The 21,282-nt window shown below is 37.4% G+C and overlaps 1 protein-coding gene across 1 annotated transcript in view; it reads left to right on the top strand.

The window, feature by feature from the left end:
* CLVS2 (clavesin 2) overlaps positions 1-20,872 on the top strand; it is a 67,862-nt gene extending 46,990 nt beyond the window's left edge. Inside the window, exons 4-6 of the mRNA XM_025383573.1 lie at positions 5,882-5,992; positions 12,616-12,836; positions 20,462-20,872. Coding sequence (XP_025239358.1) covers positions 5,882-5,992; positions 12,616-12,836; positions 20,462-20,549 — 420 coding nt within the window. The 3' untranslated portion in view covers positions 20,550-20,872. The remainder of the gene's footprint in view (positions 1-5,881; positions 5,993-12,615; positions 12,837-20,461) is intronic.
* Positions 20,873-21,282: the final 410 nt, after the last annotated feature.

Here is a 21,282-nt window from a genome sequence, read left to right on the forward strand (position 1 = left end):
AAGCTAATAGTGGTGCTCCTGAGGGAATCAGTAATACCAACTGCTGCAAAATCACTTCTCTTTAAACCAAATCACTTTCAGAAAGAGTAATATTACATATGTTGTACACTTCTGAGCCATTACCAATAATTATTTTCCTAATTCCAGACAGGTACATCAAGTTTCATATTATCTATATAAATCTTGGAAAAAAGCTTGAGAGCATACATCAAGATTCTTAGAGTATTGTGTTTTCCTCTGGTTGGTAAAATTATGAGTGATTTTCTAAATTATACTTTTTTGTATCAAAAATTTCTGGAGTAAGTATCTTTTATATTTCTCCACATCGTGTATTCCTAGTGTCAGGTAGGAATAATGCAATATTTTAGGTCCTAGTATAATTTTTTGGGTAGAGTTATGGAATTAAACATGTAATTTCTAGGTGCTGGGTGCTACACCTTATCACTATATGCCCTTTGCTATGGGGCCTATAGTAGTTGGAGCTAAATGTTTCAAAAAAGTACAAGAAAGTGATTAAACGAAAGTATTTTAAAGGCTGATAGATTTAATTTTAAATAAGTAAATTATACATACAATTTCTGCTTATGTTCACACTGAAAACACATATTAACACAACTGATTGGTTTAGGACCCTAGACAGTGTTACTTGTGAAATGAGACGAAAGTTGTGGATTTAATTCTCATAGAAAAGTTCATTTTGCTCTCATTTGGAGCCATAAACTGTATCCTGATTGATTGTACCAGAAATTATACTGATTTATTTTCTTCATAAATCAGACAATATTACTTGTAATAGTACTTATCCTAACACATAAGTTTTGTGTTCCATCAAAACTTATTTAAAAGTTAGAATAATATGCTACGGTTCAGATTCTTTACTTTTTCTTTTTGAATAGTTAGATATGTGAGGCAAACATGTTTTTCTAGAAATATATGAATAATTCACTGATACACACACATGTAATGATACATATAAATACATTTACCCCATAAATGACATCTAACTTTCTATTAATGAAGCATTGAAGCAAGTTAATCTTTGCATTAGGCACAAAGTGCTTTGCTCAAAGGAAAAAAGGGAGTAGAAGCAGGTGAATTAGCAAAACCATTTGGAAGTTAGAAATATTATTACCTTTTTGCAACCCATCTTGGCTGTACTCTTCCTGATTGCCAAGCCATTCTTTTTCATTGTCTCCAGTGAAGAACCGTATAGCCAGCAGAGTCAATGATTGGCGTATTGAATATTGTGATTTTTACTATTACTTTGTACTTTGTAGTGCTATCTAGGGTCAAACAACTGCCGCTTAAACCACACTGTAAAACTACCTCTGTAAAACCAAAAGTGCTTTAGATAGATCTCAATCAATTTAGAGGCTTATTTTGCCAAAGTTGAGGACGTGCCTGAGAAAAGGAGACACAAGCCACAGTAGGATCTATGGCCTGTGTTTTTTCCAGAGAGCATTTTGAGGACTTCAGTACTTAAGGAGGGATGAGTGGGCAGGAGGGAAAGGGGAAAGAAAAAAAAAAAAAAAACAAGAAAAAACAAGGAAGAATAAGTAGTGAGATAAAAGGTCACATTCTTGTGAAGCTTTGATTAGCTGCTCACTGAATCTACATATTAGGTGTGAAGGGAGGGTCTAGAAGTACAGTCAATTATGCATTCATCTCCTGCTACTTGGTAAATCTGCATTTGTCTCGGCTGGTAGAGGGATGATTTCTAGTCTTTGTCTTGGACCTGTGAAGATAAGCTGTTAATTTATATTGTCAGGATGAGGGAGACCACTTGGGAAGATATGTGGCCTTCTATCTTGCAGCTATTTATTTAGGAACAAAGGTAGTTTTTTTCTGTGACTCAGTTTCCAAGCTTAACTTTTCCCTTTGTCTTAGTGAGTTTGATGTCCTGACATTTTATTTTCCTTTCACTCCTCCATGGTCATTTCCACATTTGTCAGATGGTGCTGGTGGTTAATATGGTGGCCCTGTATCTAGAGGGTGTGCTGAATAATTAAAAGATATTGTGAGAGATCAGCAATCCTATTAAATGTTGTTCCCATTTTACAGATAAGGACATTATGGGTCAGAGAAGATAAATAGTTTACTTAAATAGTATGTATCTAGGTCTATTCAGTGAACATTTATCTACCTCTTCTGGGACACACACACACACACACACAGAGCACATTTTTGAAATTCTGGGAATATAAAGATGAATGAAGCACAGTCTGGCTCAGAGTTCAGTACAATAAAAAAACAAAAATCTCTTTGGATAGTTCAAGAACAAATGGATTTAATATAGGAAGTTAGTGTTTAAGGCCTCATTGGAAGACCTAGGGCCGTGGAAGTTAAAGGAGGACTGCTGATGAATCCTTGGTTTTGAGACCACATCCCTGTGGAAGTGAGTCAGAGTCAAGAAACTAGTGTCCATCTTGGCTGCTGCTGTCCCAGAGGCCTCTCACCTCCTAAGTGACACCTAGAAAGAGGAAGGTGAGGTTCAGACATTGCTGCAAACAATCTCTCAGCTAATAAGGTGCTTAGTAGCTGCCACTGCACAAAAAGGTGACTGCTGCCTCCCTTTGGTCCCTTAAATCTTGCTCAGGTACATCTCATGGGTAGAACTCTCCCATTTAGAATTATATGTTTAACCTTCCATTTCCTACCTTATAGGGTGGGGGATGATGTGAGTGGAAATGGATTACAGGCCAGGCACCAATAGACTGTGCATTTAAGGCGCTCACGGTTTAACAGTGGAGGCAGACAAAGAGACAATTTCAGGGTCATATGGCAAGTGCAGTGATAGACCTAGGCTTTTGCTAGTGATGATAGAGAGTGGGCTTTTATGAGTGAGAAGTGAGAGAAGAGATAAAAAAGAGCTTCCTGGAAATGATGTTTTTGGAGCTAAGTCTTAAGGAATTAGTAAAACCGGATTATACTCAAAGGGAGGAAAGGCCACAGTAGGCGTGTGGGAGAAAACAGTTAACAAGCCGTAAAACAGCATGTTGACCACAGAAGTGAAGGGGAGGCAGGAAAATGACATGCAGTTGGGCATGATTGGAAGTGAGGAAGCTCACAGTGAGGGAAAAGGACCATGTTCTTGTTTTGGACTTTGATGCCTGACAGGTGACATTAAGCCAGAATTTTAAGCTAAATCTACTTGATTGCAAAGTCAGAAATTTCTCTGCTCTTTCACTCTGCCTCAACTGTGATTGGGTATTGATCAAGTATATCTAAAGAGGTGTCCAAGAAAGCCCATGACATGTGTGCAAGTTATGTGTATATGTTTGCATATTCATATTTTTCAGGAGAGAAGCATGACCTTCTTGTGATTCTCAAAGTTTAATAATCATTTGAGCCAGCCAGATGCAGTAGCTCATGCCTGTAATCCCAGCACTTTGGGAGGCTGAGGTGGGCGGGTCACCTGAGGTCAGGAGTTTGAGACCAGTCTGACCAACATGGTGAAACTCTGTCTCTCCTAAAAATACAAAATTAGCCGGGTGTGGTGGTGCATGCCTGTAATCCCAGCTACTCAGGAGACTGAGGCAACAGAATCGCTTGAACCCGGGAGGAGGAAATTGCAGTGAGCTGAGATCGCGCCATTGCACACTATCCTGGGTAATAGGAGTGAAACTCAGTCTGAAAAAAAAAAAAAAAATCACTTGAGCCAACACTTTTGGCTTAATATTGTTAGTGTTCATTTAGTTTTATTCTAGAGATTGCTTCAGGTAGTGTAGCAGGTTAACAATTTTTAAAGATCCTTTTGCCATAAAGTACCAAGATGTTGGTTTCCTCACAATAAAATTATTTCCAGGTGCATTGCTGAACTCTCAGGAATGTGAGACAAATCCTTCTAAGCCAAGCACAACGGAAATCTACAGGAGAAAAACAGGAGAGTAGGTGAAGGCTGGGAGGAAATTGTTAATTACAGGAACCTAGAACTTTGGAGAATAGTAGTTGCCTGAATTATAGGGTGCTCAGGGGGAAAGACTAGGCTTGCACATATTGAGGGCAAGTGGGGGACTGGATGTGAGACCTCATTCCTATAGGTGCTACATTCTTAGGGAAACATTAAACTAGGAAAATCCCTGCTGGGCAGGAAACCTCTCTATCACTCCCATATCCAGGTGAAATAATAATTATTAATAACAATAATAAGATACATGAGTATTTGTCTTAGTATTCTCTTTATTATTTAGGTATATAATATCTTCTTTTTACTTATACATATTTCATAACTTTAAAATATACTATGCCTGTATTTCAGATTCATTTTATTATTATAATAACTTCCCGATGAATGAAAACCACATATTTACAAAAGAAGTAAAACACTGGCATAAAAAGTAAAAGTTTTATCTTAAGCTATTTTAATTATTTATTGAACTACTATTGCCTTATTGTGTATTATTCTCAGAGATAGAAGTTGCTTTGCAAAATACAATTTGATAGCTCTGCAAATCAATATGCAAATACTAAATTAATTCACTATTGCTCATAAGTGTCCAAAATTTAAAAAAAGAATTAATGGGGTTATGCCATGCAAGTTTTTGACCAGAGACTCTTATTCAAGAGAACATTTAAATTGAAAAAATGCAATTATTTCAGTTCCTTTACTTTACTTTTCTTCCTGCTCATGCTCTAAATAGAATTCAGAATGCCAAGTATTACGATGCCACTTCAGAGGCGCTTGTAGTAGGCTAGCTTTTTTTTTTAAAAGAAGACCTTTGTAGTCGATTCAATGTGCAACTTTGAAATAGTAGCAAGAATCAAATCAATTTATGTAGAATCATTAACATACTCAAGCGGAGTGTCAAATGTTGCCATTCATTTGGCTTAAGGGTTCCCTTCATATTTTGGAATGGGCTAGGGCTGTACCTGTTTAATCATGGGTAGGAAGAGGAGGAGGCTGGCTTTACATTTTTCTCCTGTGGAGTGAGATCAGAGAGCTTTGATTTTCATTTAACCTAGCAAAATGCATCCTTAAGTTTCTTACAGTATAACTCTGCATTTTTATTTTGCTAAAGCATGTTACTTTTTTGTAGTTAAAATAAGGAAAAGATAATGTTTATAACAAAGTTGATAAAATAATAAGATACAGAGAATAACATGAGTTTTGTGTCTGACATTGCTCACACTATGGATGACTAGATAGGGATTTAATAAAATATTTTATTTAAAAAATAGATTTTAATATAAATATAAATAAATGAAACTTTTATACAATGTAGATTCATTATTTGACAAATCTCTAATGACGTTTCTTTTTGTTTCTTGGCTTGTACTGACTATTAGCATTTACAGGTTTAAAATACGACCTTCTTTTTTTTTTTTTTTTTTTTTTTGAGACGGAGTCTCGCTCTGTCACCCAGGCTGGAGTGCAGTAGCCGGATCTCAGCTCACTGCAAGCTCTGCCTCCCGGGTTCACGCCATTCTCCTGCCTCAGCCTCCCGAGTAGCTGGGACTACAGGCGCCTGCCACCTCGCCCGGCTAAGTTTTTGTATTTTTAGTAGAGACGAGGTTTCACTGTGTTAGCCAGGATGGTCTCGATCTCCTGACCTCGTGATCCGCCCGTCTCGGCCTCCCAAAGTGCTGGGATTACAGGCTTGAGCCACCGCGCCCGGCCAAATACGACCTTCTTAAAAATGCTGACATTCTTATCAATAACCTATTCTTGGGAAAGATTTGATTTATTATACATTGCTTTGGTTACTGTATGAAAAGTACAATGTTTAATGTGGTAAGGTTCTTTCTTCTTTTCTCTCCTTAACTCTACAGATAATCTCATCTAAGTATGTGAAAGAATAAATTTGTATGCCATATAACCATTCCTAAACCTTCTCAGTATATTAAAGCATATTTTGATTTTTCTTTCTCCATGTTACTCTAGGATAGTTTCCCAGCGCGATTTGGAGGAATTCATTTTGTTAATCAACCATGGTATATACATGCCCTGTACACCGTGATCCGGCCTTTCCTGAAGGAGAAAACTCGGAAAAGGGTATTCGTTTCTTTGTTTTTTAATCCTTTCTCCTCCCCCATCCAGTGAATTATAATGCATAATGTGTATATAATGTTAGCTACAGTAAAATGTACTTCTACGTTGTATGTAAATCAACATAGAAAACATTTTAAGATTCTTCCAGATCTTGTGGTTGTGAACAGTATATCTGTGAAAGAAGCATTTAAAAGCTAGCTCTCCTACTTGCTCACAAAAAGGACGTTTTAGTACATTCATTATATGTTAAAGACTCAATTTAAAGGCAAAAACAAATCTCTTATGCTGTGTTACTATAGTGCTATTGATGCACTTAATTTGAAGTAAAGTCTAAACAAAAGTTATAATTTTATATGCCGATAAGTGGATGTTCTTTCACAGTATATACTGCAATAAATGTGGTGAAATCTGTGGTATCTAATACAATTTTTTACAATGGTTATGATCAATCACACATTTTGAAAAGACTGCTAATTTGTGGTAATTTTAATATTTCTTTAAATTACATGTTACTTGAAGTCTCTTTAAATTCACTTTCATCTAACAATGAGGATAGTCAAATTGCATAAAACAAAATAATTTTTCTGAGATTGCGATAATTTATGTAAAACATTTAATACAATACAGGGCACTAGGTAAATACTGAACACATTATTTTTATTAAAATACATCTTGATGTACAGTTCACTAATTCTTGCAACAGCTCTGAAACATAAATGTAGTAAGCATTATTTCCTGTTTTAGAGCTGAGGAAACTAAGTCCTGGAATGGATAAATAACCTGCTTACTCACATACACAGAAGAAAAGTTGCAGAGCTAGTATACAAACCCAAATATTTCAGGCCCACGTATAGAGCTATTTTTACCTCCTGGTGCTGTTCTCAGTTTTCAAATGATTAGTTCCACAGCAAAATACACTTTCCTCTAAATCTATATGGAAGATAATTTTCCATGTTTCTCAATGACCTAGAAGGCACTTCAGGTAGAAGCTTTATTGTGAGTGTGAAAGTGCAATAATTACATGTTCATATTAAGCATTAATGAACAAAGGGTTTACTGTAAATGAATTTGCACTCATGAAAGTGCAATAATTACATGTCCATATCAAGCATTAGTGAACACAGGGTTTACTGTAAATGAATTTGTTGAAAATGTTTTAGTAGTTTAGGAGGAAGAATTCTATAAGGAATTATAATTTATAATAAAAATTGTTTCTACCACCAAGTATCAAATTAATTCATATTTTGGAATTCAGAAAGTGTATTGAAGTGCCTCACAAGTGCTTTTTCAAGATTTGCTTTAATGAAAGGATGATCAAGTGATCCAAAAAACCTGCAGGGGCTTTTAGTACAAATTATACTGGTGAATGCTTATACAGTATTCACTCAATGTCACATGCTGTTCTCAGTGCTTTGCATATGTTAACTCATTTAGTACTTACAACACCACTTTGGAGTATATATTGTTATTTTTCTCATTTTGTGGATGGAAAAATGAAGCTTGAAAGGTCAACCAATTTGCTCTGAATCACAGCTAGCAGATAGTAGAGCCGGATACATGAATTTATGGGAAAGAGAGTTTCAGGCAGAATGAATAGCAAAGACAAACGTACTAAGTAGAAATATGCCTAATGTATTTGACAAACAGCAAGAAGGTAGAAAAGCTGGAGCAAAATGAGCTATGGGGGAAGATGATAGGGGATGGAGTAGGTGGTAGAGCATGGGATAGGAGGGACTGTGTTGCACCAGATCACATAGGGACTCACATACCATTGCTGGGATCTGGGCTTTCAGTCAGAGTGAAATTTGAAGCCTTTGAAGGTCATTGAATACAGGGGTTACTTGTTCTGAAATGATTTTTAACATGATTCTGCTCTGTTGAAAAAGACTGAAGACGATCAAGTCTAGAAAACAAGGAGTGCACTGCATTTGGGGTTTTGTAATTGAATTGGACAGCTTTGACAACCTAGAAGTATGCATTGGTAGTGTTATTCCAGATGGAAGGAAGGCATCTAAACTTTACCATTTTAGTTAAAATTACATGATTTGGAAATTTTCATATGAGAAAATAATTATATGTTTAAATACTTAAAATTTCTACTTATATAATCAATACACGGTGCAAAGCTATTAAATTTCTTCACTGATATTCCAAGTGAGTCAGCATCACAATATTACTCACACACCTTATACTTCAGATGCTATAAGTCTATGTTCTGAAAAACTAGTAAAAGAGAACTGAAGAAGCAGTTGTGAATCTTTTTCTACAAATTCAGGTGTGCAAGAATCACCTGCTTCTTCATTTTCTTAAATTAAATTAAATTTGACTTTGAGTCTCCAACTTACTGGGCTGCTGGGAATATCACCCTTAGTACAGGTGTCCTTTTTCCTCAAAAGCTCACCAGTATCTGGAGTCTCACGCAGAGCCAAACTTCCCACCCATCATGGCCCCTTCTGATGTCCTCATTGTTCAAACCAATATTAGTTCCTTGAACTAAGGTCTCCTTCTGCTCCCAAGTTATCTGTGAAAAAGGGGTATCTTTGCTGAAGCTAAAATCCAACGAAACCCACTACCCTAGTGCATTCTTCAGCAAGTCAGTGATTGTGCTCCTGCTACTTAAAAGTTGATGGGAAACAGGTTTTCCTACTAATTGGCACAAATTTCTTCCTCTTAGTCAATATGGCCAATGTTGTTTTCTACTCCTTGGTGATTCTCAAAAGTCTTTCATCTGTTCTTTTCCACTCCAGATCACCTAGCATAATCTCTTCAATGGCACAGTGTAGAAAAGTAAAATAAAAATGAAAGTATTATTCAGGCTAATTCTCAGAATTTTAAGGTATTCAGAGATACGGGAACCAACAAGGACCAGACTTCTTGCATGAAATGGAGGAAGAGAAAAAATATATAAGGAAAGAAAAATAGTAAAATGTTAATAAATGATGTTATTACACAGAACTAGTGAAAACAAAGAAAAATCCAAAAGTAGAAACTTAACAGTTGGGCAATTGCAATGCATCTTTACTGCCGAGTCTGGAGATGCAATTCACATGTAAGAGTTCTAAAAGAGCATCATCATATAATATATATTTTTTCAACAAATCTTGGCTTTGGAGAAATAACAGCATTGCACTTAATGAATTGCCAAGACAATATATGCATAATTTAAGCAAGAAAATTATATGATATATTAGAAGATGGGAGGTGCTGTCAAGAAACATGATACATAGAAAGTGGATAGGCTTTCCAGGTTGGGCAGGGTTACAGTATTAAATAGGTTTACCAAGGGAGGCTTTCCTGACAAGAGGAATTTTGAGAAGAGAAGTGCAGGATGTAGGTCAGCAAGTCATGAGGACATTTGGGAGTAGAAATCTCCAGACAGAAGAAATATCCATTATAAATGTTCTGAGGCAAGTGCATAGTAGGAGATGTGTTCAAAGAAGTAGTTCTTATAGGACCTTATAGGTTTATGCTAAGAGAAAGAAGTCAATGGGGAATTGTGAGCAGAAAGATATGACCTGACTTATATTTTGACATGATCATTCTGACTGCCCTGTTGAGAATAGAGTGTAGGTGAAAGAGTGGATATAGAGAGGACAGTTAGGAGGCTCGTGCAAGAGCACACCTGAAAGGATAGTAGCTGTGTTATGGGTGTAGGTGTAGAGCTAATCAGAATGATTGGATTCAGGATACATTTTGAGGATAGTACCAAAAAGACTTACTGTCAACTGAGATGACGAGAGGAGTAAAAGGCTGAGTTGAAAGTTTTGGTCTGAGAAAGTGGAAGAATAGTCACACCATGAACTGATATTGGAGATAGGGAGGAACATATTTGGGGTGGGGGAAGATTGTGAGTCCAATTTTGAACATGTTGAATTTGCAGTGGTCATTGAATATTTAAGTGGATATTTTAAGTGGAGAGTGGAAATACAGTTATAGAGGTTGAAAAAGAGGCCTGGATTGAAGACATACATTTCTAGTGCAGGGATATTATTTGAAAGTCATTGACTGAATACAGCAAACTTATGAAATCACCAATGAGAAAGTATAAAGAAGATAATAAATCCAAAGACTGAGACCAGTCATTCTCCAGTTAAGATATTAGGAAGATCAGGCCGGGCACAGTGACTCACACCTATAATCCCAGCACTTTGGGAGGCCAAGGTGAGTGGATCATGAGATCAGGAGATCAAGACCATCCTGGCTAACATGGTGAAACCCCGTCTCTACTAAAAATGCAAAAAATTAGCTGGGCATGATGGCGCGCCTGTAGTCCCAGCTACTCAGGAGGCTGAGGCAGGATAATCTCTTGAACCCGGGAGGCAGAGGTTGCGGTGAGCTGATATTGCACCACCGCACTCCAGCCTGGGTGACAGAGTGCGACTCCATCAAAAAAAAAAAAAAAAAAAAAAAAGAAGAAGATATTAGGACAGTCTGCAAAAGAGACTGCAAAGAAGTATCTAGGGGGGTAGGTAGGAGAATATCAGAGCTGCATGAAGAAAATGTTTCAATAAACAGAGTCATCTACTGTATCCATTGCTACTGAGGGTTCAAGATACATAAGGACTGGGAATTGGATACTGAATTTAGCAATGAGAAGGACCTTGACAAAAGTTGTCTTCATTCATTGGTAAGAGACAAAGCCAGACAGGATTCCATTTAGGGAAAATGAAGAGAGAGTATTTGGACTATGAATATAGACAACTCCTTGGGTGAATTTTGCTATAAAGAGAAGGAGAGAAATAGGAAAGCAACTGGAGATGGAAGTAGGGCCGAGAGAGGTTTTATGTGTCTGTCTGGGGGGAGTGGAGTCAGGATGTTCTTTCTCTGATGGGAAAGATCCAGCAGAGAGAGGAAATCTGAGGATGTGTGAGAGATAAGAGAGAACTGTTAGAAATACAACCGAGGAGGGGAGAGAGGATGAATTCCCGTGCGCAGGTGGAGAGGTTGCCCTTTGTAGGGTTTATCTGTTCATTGTACTAGCAGTGAAGGCAAAATACATAGACACAGATGCTGGTGGGTGGGTTGATGTCATCTGGTTGTCCTATTTTCTCAGTGAAAGTGGAAGCAAGGCCAAAGCGAAAAATGATGCTGCGGAAGGAGGCAACGGAGTGTTAGAGAAGAGAGGGGAAGTAGTGTGCTAGCATTACATTGACTGCTCCAGGGATTTATTACCGTGACTCTTACATGAGTTGAAGAAGATTTCTTATGTGAATGATCCCATCTGATAAAGTAAAAGTTATATATCTAATAAAATAAGGGTTGCACGTGCCATAACTTAACTTTCACAGGAAAATTATTTTTATTTCTTCTTATAAGAAGAACACAGGGGTGCACATGTGTTTTCCTGGACATAAATACTGGCTGTTGTGCCCTCAGACAGGAGAGGGAAGGTATAAAGTTTGCAGTTAACCTGGTGTGCTTTGGGACAGACAGCATCTTCCACCTCCTCTGGGCCTCATGTCACGTTCTCCAGGCAGCTGTTTGCTCTGCCTATTTTGGCCAGTGACCTGCTGTTATCTGCTTTTACTCTTCTGTAATTTGTTGAAAATGCTTATTAAGTGACAACTACTATCTTGTAATTTTATTTGATATTGTAGAGTAGTCTTTCTTTGTTTCCTAGTATATTTACTTCAGTGGATTCTAAAGGTACGGAAAGCAAATATGAATGTATTAGCTTATTCTTCTTGAACTGAAATATGAAATTATTTTTGTTACTTATAAAGTATATTTTAAAAATAAATATTATACAAATTTAGATGAGACAGCAGTGTTGTAGCAGAGAAGGCCAATCTGCAGTTTTGAAACTGAAATGAAAGAAGAGGAAAGGTAGCAGTTTATGGAAAAACAAATCTTGAGTATGTGGCTTGAATATTGCTCGTTTTTTTAAAAAGCATTATCTAGACAAAATAATTAAGGTATGCATACAGCTTCACATTTTTAATTCATTGTTTCTTTTTTGATTTGTACAGTCAGTATGGAAATCTTTAGTAGAGAAGATACTGGCAACATTACAGAACATAATGTCCTTTGGGACATGAACTTCACTCATCCTTTCATTATGATGATACTTATCTACTTTGGTTATTTGCATCATCCACTTTGCATTATAAAACAGTAATTTAGTGGTTACAATATTCTTATTTTTATTGATGATAAAGAGAAAGCCATGCAAGTGACAGCTTTTGGGTGTAATAACTCGCAGAGGCTCTGTAATTGATGAGTCCCTTATGAGAAGGGTCTGTTTTCACTGCACTCATAATACACATCATCAAGTTTGCACAACTAACACCAGGATGATGTACAGATCAGCATGTACATATCATTCTGCTCATGTCCCTGCCTATGAAGCAGGAAACCAAATTTGTGGTTGCAGCTCTTTTACCCAATAACTCTCTGACCTTCCAGAAATTACTCGAAGTGTCTGAGCTTCAGGATTTTGGTATAAAATATTAGGATAACAGTACCAGTTCTACCTGTTTTACAGAGTAGATGACTGGCTAACATATTTTAACAGATATGGAAAACTCATATTTGCTATTGCTATCCTCACTTCCTCCCTGTAGAATTTAGATGGTATTTAGTTTCCTCTGTGTCTTTCCCTTCCTCCCGTCTTCTTGCATTTATAGATATTTTTGCATGGTAACAACCTGAACAGTCTACACCAACTAATTCATCCCGAGATCCTGCCCTCCGAGTTTGGAGGAATGCTGCCTCCTTATGACATGGGGACATGGGCAAGAACACTGCTAGACCACGAATATGACGATGACAGCGAGTACAATGTAGACTCCTACAGCATGCCTGTGAAGGAAGTAGAGAAGGAACTCTCCCCCAAGTCCATGAAGAGGTATGCTGGAGGTAGACTGGGGAGTAGGCTGGGCCAGGGCAGGGAGAGGCATCCTGAGTCAAACCCAAAGCTTTCTATTTTTCTGTATATATTTTTCTGGTGGGATTTTAAAACTCTTTATGCCCTATGATTGGATATCTAAGAGTTTTGAGTCAAAGATAAAGTCATTTTCTTATAGTGAGAACATTTAAAATTGATTCTCTTAGCATTTTTCAAATATACAATACGTTATTATCATATATTTGAAAACTATCGTAACCCTTCTGTAAGGTAGATCTCCCAAACTTATTCTTCCTGTCTAATTGAAACTTTGTACTTTTTGACGAATATCTCCCCATCCACCCCTCAAACCGCCCTGCATCATCCCAGTGCTTGGTAACCACCATTCTACTCTCCATTTCTACGAGTTCGACTTTTTCAGGTTCCACATAAAAATGAAATCATGCAGTATTTTTTCATTATATTGTATTCCATAAATATATGCAATTATTTGTCAATTAAGAAAAAGATAAAGTAATTTGAGGTAACCTCAACTTAGTGTTGTTCTAAATTCATAAACAGTCTAGCAGGGCCTTTAGAAGTCACCAAATCTGGTGGTTTTCAAATTGTATCCTGAGAAACCAAGGGTTTTGATGGGGTGCCTCAGGCCAAGTAGGTGGAGTAGAGAGAGTGCCCATTTCCACTGCAGTGGGAGCAACTCGCCTATAAGCAATTTATTTGATTTCTGTGTAAGATTTCTTTTGAAGAAAGCAACTACACACATCAGTTCAAACACTGTGTTCAAAGTTTGTGGTCCTTTTTCAATATCTCTGCCAAGTCTTTGTCTAAAGGTCTAAACATTACTAATACAAAACATTGTATTTCACTTCAGTTTTAATCTCTATAGAGTTCATTGTTGAGTCAGAGTCCAAATACCTGCTTTGACTCTCACAGCACTTTTATGCCTTTCTTCTTTCAGTCAATAGTCTGGGGAGTTGTCAGACATGCACAAATGCATACCTGGCTCTGAGTTTGCATTCTGTCACAAACAAGTAGATGTGTAATTCTCAGACTTCCCAGGAAACAACAGCTCTGGGTCCATTTGGATAACAGTAACAAATATGACTTCTCCGGTTCATTTCACATTCACAGAAATATGGACACCATAGCCCCTGCAAGTGTCCCCTCACCTAGCTCAGGGAGGATACAAGGACATTGAATGGGTCATGCCAATGTCTGGCATCCTTCTCTGATGAAAGCGTTAAGGCCCTTTGCCCATAGCTCTGACTCATGGAGTAATGTGCCTGTTCTTTAAGGATGGTCTTTTTTTTTTTTTTTTTTTTTTTTTGAGATGAGTCTAGCTCTGTCGCCCAGGCTAGAGTGCAATGGCGCAATCATGACTCACTGCAACCTCCACCTCCCTGGTTCAAGGGATTCTCCTGCCTCAGCCTCCCGAGTAGCTGGGATTACAGGCTCCCACCACTGCACCCGGCTAATTTTTGTACTTTTAGTAGAGATGGGGTTTCACCATCTTGTCCAGGCTGGTCTCAAACTCCTGACCTTGTGATCCACTTGCCTCGGCCTCCCAAAATGCTGGGATTACAGGCATGAGCCACTGCACCCGGCCAGAATGGTCTCTTTTATGCTGCTGCCTCTGTTGTGGTTGTTCTTAGTATATGTGTGCATTGATTTCCTCTCTCCAGGCTGCTGTACAACTCCTTGGAGAATGGAAAGGCCAGAAACTTTCCCTGCTCTAATTTTCCACTAGCTAGCAAGCTTATATTTAAACCAACTTTAGGCTTCTTAACTCCCTTCTTTTAGAACAGAACTTCTTGAGATCTATGCTTTCCTAAGGGGTTCATGGATGGGCTCTCGAAGGATTCTGTTAAGTGCTAAAAGTTGTATGCAAAATTTTGTGTGCATAAGTATGAATGTACTCTGTGTATATGTCATGCATTTATTTTCTGCGGAAAAGTCATATATTTCATCAAATTATTTAAAAGTTTTCTAAAACAAAAGTGGTTAAAAGAAACTTCCCCTAAAATAGTGCTCTTCTAATAAAATAATCCTAATGATAACAGTTGTTATAATCTATCATTTACTAGGTACTTATCATGAATTAGGTGTCTTTTTTTTTTTTTTACATTAATTTATTAAATCCTCACAGCATTGTTAAACAGATACTGCCTCCTCAACGTTAGGTAGTCTATATGTAGCGGAGCAGGGCTCCATTGCATGAGATGTGGCGTCCTTGGCATCACTGACATAAAGCCTGCCTACCTTTCGTGGCACAGAGGCCCTTTCTCAGGAACTGAACTACATAAGGATTTGGAGGCAGCTGTCATTGGTGTCCACTAGTGTTCTTCTTTGTCAGCTAATGAGGCCCTTTTTCTTCAGTCATTCTGCCTGAGGCATGATTCCTCGTGTGGCCCATCACGTGAGCACATTTTTCTCTCTATCTTCTACACATCACCTGCACTCTGCTCAGCTGCACCCTTCCCCTAAAAATATTTTAAGTGTTCTTGGTGATTCCACCCTTACCTGCTCCCCTACTCCCAATTTATTATTCACATCGCAATCCAAAAATCTTTTTAAAATATAAATCAGACCATATCACATCTTGGCTTTTTTTTTATTTTTATTTTTTTGAGGCAGGTTCTTTTTGTGTTGCCCAGGCTGGAGTGCAGTGGCGCGATCATGACTCACTGCAGCCTCGACCTCCCTGGGCTCAAGCAATGCTACCACCTGAACTGCCCAAATAGCTGGGACTACAAGTGCCTGTCAACATGCCCAGTTAATTTTTAATTTTTTTTTTTTTGTAGAGACCGGGTCTCACTATGTTGCCCAGACTGGTCTTAAACTCCTGGCCTCAAATGATCCACCTGCCTCAGCCTCTCAAAGTGCTGGGATTACAGGTGTGAGCCACCGTGCAGGCCTTGGCTTTATGATTTTAATGACTGTTATTTATACAATGAATAGAATCACCTCCTTATCATGGCTTACAAGATGCTACCTGATCTGACACTGCCTCCCTCTCTGCTCCAGGTGTATCCCATATTCTTCCTCTCCCCCTGCTTTTCAGACACAATAGTCTTCTCTTTTTAACCTTGTCACCACCACCTGGAATGCTCTTTTCCTTCATCTTCAAATGGCTGGTCGCAATCAAAGGTCAGCTCCTCAAAAGAGTCTTTTGATCTTCATCACCTACCTGGTCTTAGTCAGTTCTGCTTCCTCCTCATTCCGGTCACTCCGTGTCCATCACCCTTCTTTATTTTATTCTCTTCATAACACTTTTAGCCTGTGAAATTGCTGATTTTGTTCAATTTTATGTCCACTCCACACCCCAAAGTAAGCTTCAAGGAGACGGTATTGCCTGTGTTTACCCTATTCTCTGAATCCCCAGTGCCTGGAGACGGTCCTGGAGCAACAGAGGGTGCTCAGGAAATACAAGTTGAATACATGGAGGAGTGCTCTGCTGCCCATCAGTGGCCCCCTTTAAGTGCAGTATTCATAACTGAATAGGGAACATCTGACCTGGTATTGGTACTTGCATTTAAGTTGCAGAGTTCTGACTTTGCAGGATAGACTTCAGTGGCTTCTTTGAGTTGCTGTTGTTGTCACTGTTGCAATTGTTCAAGCAGCCAAAGCTGACTCATATGGGAGTTCCGAAAACTGGAAAGTCTCTTTACTTACCAATCCATATCCTCCTATTGTTTAGCTTTGCCCTCCAATCACATGATTTTAATTGATTAAGGCCCATCTTGTTAGATTTATCCCAGTCTATCCACCTTTTGTATCATGATTCCTTTCTCTAATTAGGCTATTTTCTCCCCTGAACACTTTGCTTATAACCCATTAATGGCCCCAATCTTGAGTTTCTTGCTGGTGTCATGGGCTGATTAGAGTTTTAGGCATTGTTTGGCGTATGTTTGGTATCATATGAAACATTTATGATTCTATTGGACAATTCCTGAAGAATGAAATTAAGAAAGGTTTTGCACTTGATTCTCATGTTCTCTGTCAGGAAATGGCAGTTCAGCATCAAGGATAAGAGAAGATTGCTCCTATATTCCACATTGATTCCCCTTGTCCCTTTTCTTTTGGTAGTTGTATGATATCTTTAAATTAAGAGAGAGAAAATAATTCCATCACTAAAGAGTTGTGGATAATTCTTCTTTTGGGTAAATGTAGCTAGACATGTAAAAAGATTACTTTGTCTTTTGGTATAAATTTATGGAGGAACAGCATCGTCATCCCGTGTAAAGATACAAAATTCACTAGAGTAAGTATTTTAGAACTGGAGAGTGTATTTTACCTTATGTTGCCAATGCCTATGATAGTGCCTGGCACATAGCAGTAGTGAGCAACAGTACTTATTTTCATGATACGCACTTCTGATTATTGAATATTGAATATATTATTATTGAATAAGGTTAAACATTTATTGTTGCTCTATGCAAAACCCCGTTCCAATACTCTGTGTATGTTGACTCATTTGCTTCTTGAAGCAACTAATCAAGTAGTAGTATCCCCATTTTATTGATAGAGAGACTGAGAAACAGGAAAGGTAAGTGACTTCCACATGTTGCATAACTACAAAGTAGCAATGCTAATATCTGTACATAGGCAATAGTATTCCATGAACCATTTCCTTAACCATATGCCAGAATTTGTGCGGGGTTTATGGATGCATTGTTGCATCTGATCCTCATCATAACTGTATGATGTGGGTATTATTTTCCCCATTTTACAAAAATAGAGAACAAAATCTTAGGAAGCTTAGTCTTCCCATGATCACACAGCTAGTAAACTGCTGTTATTAGCAACTGGAGTTATGATCCGCTTCTGTTCAAAATCTAGTTTCTTAAACACTATGTATTGTAGATGCATGAGAAATGAGTATTGGATACCTAAATCTAAATTACTGGTTTTCAAGAAAGAAAGAAAATATATTCATTGTGAAAACAATAGAAGCTGCATTGAAACTCCTGAGATGGGCTGGGCACAGTGGCCGATGCCTGTAATTCCAGCACTTTGAGAGGCCAAGGTGGGTGGATCACTTGAGGTCAGGAGACATGAGACCAGCCTGGTCAACATGGTGAAACCTCATCTCTACTAAAAGTACAAAAATTAGCCACGCGTGGCGATGCATGCTTGTAATCTCGGCTACGTAGGGGAAGTGAGAGGATCAGTTGAACCCGGGAGGCTGAGGTTGCAGTGACCTGAGATGGCGCCACTGTTCTCCAGCCTGGGTGACACAGTGAGACTTTGCCTCAAACAAAACCAAAACAAACAAAGAAAAAAAAAAAAAAAAACAGAAACCTCAGATGTATGAGTTCTCCCTCTACTGTGGCTGGAATAAATCAATTCATTAACACTTTTGATCCTGCACAAATAATCCTATTCTGTCATAAGAGAGAGTAAAAAAATTTGGACTAAAATAGCCATACACTTGGGACAACTAAATACCAAAAAGAAAAAACAATTAATCTCAAATTGTTTCTGACTCACTTTTGTTCTGTGATTGAGGCATTGTTTCACATATAGAACCAGAATTCATCGTCCAGCAATCCTCATATCTGTAGTGCATGATAAAAGCAAACTAGAAACCTAATCCCAGGTTGAATAATACACTGTAATTTAAAATATTTTGTTAAAAATGTCATATTCTCTCATATTTTTTCAAAAACAGTCATGAAACACACATACTTAGAATGCGTATATGTGTGCATATCTGTATAATGTGCAATAGAATATTATGGCAAATTAACTATTGTGCCTTGTGCTGTCTGAAGAGCTTTGGTATGTACTTATGGAATATTATTAGGATATACCTCAATATTTATATAATAGATTTAATTTTATGAAAATTTTAACATTTATTTTCTGTAAAGAAAATAGAATTGCGTTCTCTATTATCCTCATTACTCTTTATTTTGAGTGCTTAATACTGAAGTTCTTTTAATATGGAAATTATTTACTGGCTAGAAGTCAAGACATGAAGACCTTACTCTTTTCTAAGCCCTATGATGGATGTTGTGTTCACAATAAGGAAAGAAACTGATAAAGTCCCTGCTTGTGGAACTTGCAGTCTAGTGCATATCAGTTGTCAAGTTAATACTTTAGCACAGGACATTAAATGAGCCTCTTTCCCTTTTGACATGAATTCTTCTGAGAGCCAATTTGCTTGGTTGGGTCTCACCTAAAAACAAAGTTAAAAGTCTAATTACTTTGTCTTTTGTGGAATTGTCTCCTTTGTTAAAAAGTGTTTTATTCATGCACTTTAAATAAAGATGATTATGTATTATTGCATTTAAAAGTGACGCAAACTCTCTATTTTCTCTATTCTTTCTCCTTATTGTCCTTTTCCTCATCCTATTCTTATATTCGTATCTTATCCTATTCTTATATCCTCATCTATTCTCTCTTATACTCATACACACACAACTTTAGTTAGTCTTTTTTTCCATGATAGGCATCTAATGCCTATTTAATATTGAGATAAAATAGTGTAAATGACACTTAGGAAACAAAATCTCTCAATTTTTTAATGTTTTCACCTTCATTTTCATTCCCTCTTTAGGAAATAATTTAAGTTTATTTAAATTTAATCAGTTTATCAGTTAATCCTGTAATTATTTTTTCTGTGATAATTAGTTCCGTTGCTGTTCTTTTTCATTTGCATGTGCAGTTGTGTTTTAGGTTATAGTCTTTTCAGAAGTTAATGAGGTCTGCTAAGAGGCATATTGCCACAGCAAAAGCCAATTGGCTGGAATGCAGCAGCAGGGGAAGAATTCATTACCAAGGAGAATTCTAAAAGGGCAGCTGCTTACTAAATGCTATAGCTATTAAGATGGCAGCTTCCTGCCACGACAGGAGCAGGTTTCATTGATTTTCCTCTTTCCCACTCTCATGTTGTTTCCTAATGATAAATTGAGATATAAGCCCCAACTGCTATCGAAGGCATGTATAAGTGAGTTTTCAAATTATGTGCTTTACTAATCATAAAGTGTTGCTGCCTAAACAAGAGGGGGTTTTACTTTTTAAAAATTCCATAACATTTTCAAGATAAGGTTGATTTTATTTGGATATTCTACTAGGAAATTTAACAAAAACATAAAAATTTTGATCTTTTTCTTGATACAATCATTAGTTTAAAAATGACAGTCAAAAAAAGGTGCATTCTTGTTGCATTTTTTTTTCATAGTTTTTTTTAAAGACTGGAATTAAGCCTCCCATTATTTCTATTTAGTTTATCATAATAATCATTTCACTGTAATTTTTTTCCATTTGGAGATGTTTTATTGGAAAACATCTATCCTACACTAGAAATTTTTGGTATCTCAAAGGAAAGAATCTTGCTCAACTGTGAAGAGCTCTTAAGTCACGTTTAGTCTATTTAGAATCATTGACGGCTTCACTATTCTATTTAGAGGCCAGAAGGGATTGTTTCCTCACTCCAGTGAAAAACATCACCAGCAGTGGTTTTTCTCTAAATGTGCAACATCCACAGTTCGTAAATTTCTTGATATAGAGGAAGGGAATTCACATTCTTGGGAGAAGTAATGACGAAAAGACAGAGGAGAGAATGTCATCTGTGCAATTAGCTGATAATAACTCACTGACGCTGGCTTTATCCTTTCCAGATCTCAATCAGTGGTGGATCCTACAGTCCTAAAACGCATGGATAAAAATGAGGAAGAAAACATGCAACCATTGCTTTCTCTGGACTAATAACTTCTCTACATCCCCTTCATGGATTAGAAATGGGAAGTATTGGTTTTCAGCAACAGGGACAGCAGCACTGTGGAGGAATTACCAGCTGGAAACCGACTTATTCATGTTAATGTAGCATAATATATAATAAGGCATCAGGCTTTCCTTGGCCTGAACCATGGGGGCCCTAGGCTGGATTTTTAAAATGTCAATAATTTATTCTGTAAGTGCCAAGTTATTTGTAAATATAATGTAATCTTCATGTCAAGTTTGTAAATTTCAGCAGTAACTCAGTTTGGGAAAATGTTGGCTCAAAAGTCCATGCCAGTGATATGAACTATAACAAAAAGTAGAAAAGACACAATCGAAGCTAGTTAAATGTAGCCCTCTTTCCTATGAAGCCATATTTCAGCTGTCATAGTGGTTCTTTCATTGTTTTTCTCTGAAACTCTGTCAGTATTCAAACATACTCTTAAAGGGCACACACAACTAAATGATTCCAGGAAATTTTATGATTAATGTATTTCCTGTCTAGTGATTTTCATTTCAGAGAAATGTGTCTTAGTAACTATCATTGGCCTTGCATTTTGGAGACAAGGAATGGCAGATGAGCTGGTAAACTAAACACTTGAACTCTTCTATGTTGTTTAATTCTTGGAATCTCATGAAAAGATGTGTTTCCTCAATTAAGATGTAGAATTGTAAAAGAGAGTGGCTTCTTTTTAAATTACTGTCTTCACAATGTGTCCTT

This window comes from Theropithecus gelada, chromosome 4, assembly GCF_003255815.1.
Source record: "Theropithecus gelada isolate Dixy chromosome 4, Tgel_1.0, whole genome shotgun sequence".
In the NCBI taxonomy this organism is placed as follows: Eukaryota; Metazoa; Chordata; class Mammalia; order Primates; family Cercopithecidae; genus Theropithecus; species Theropithecus gelada.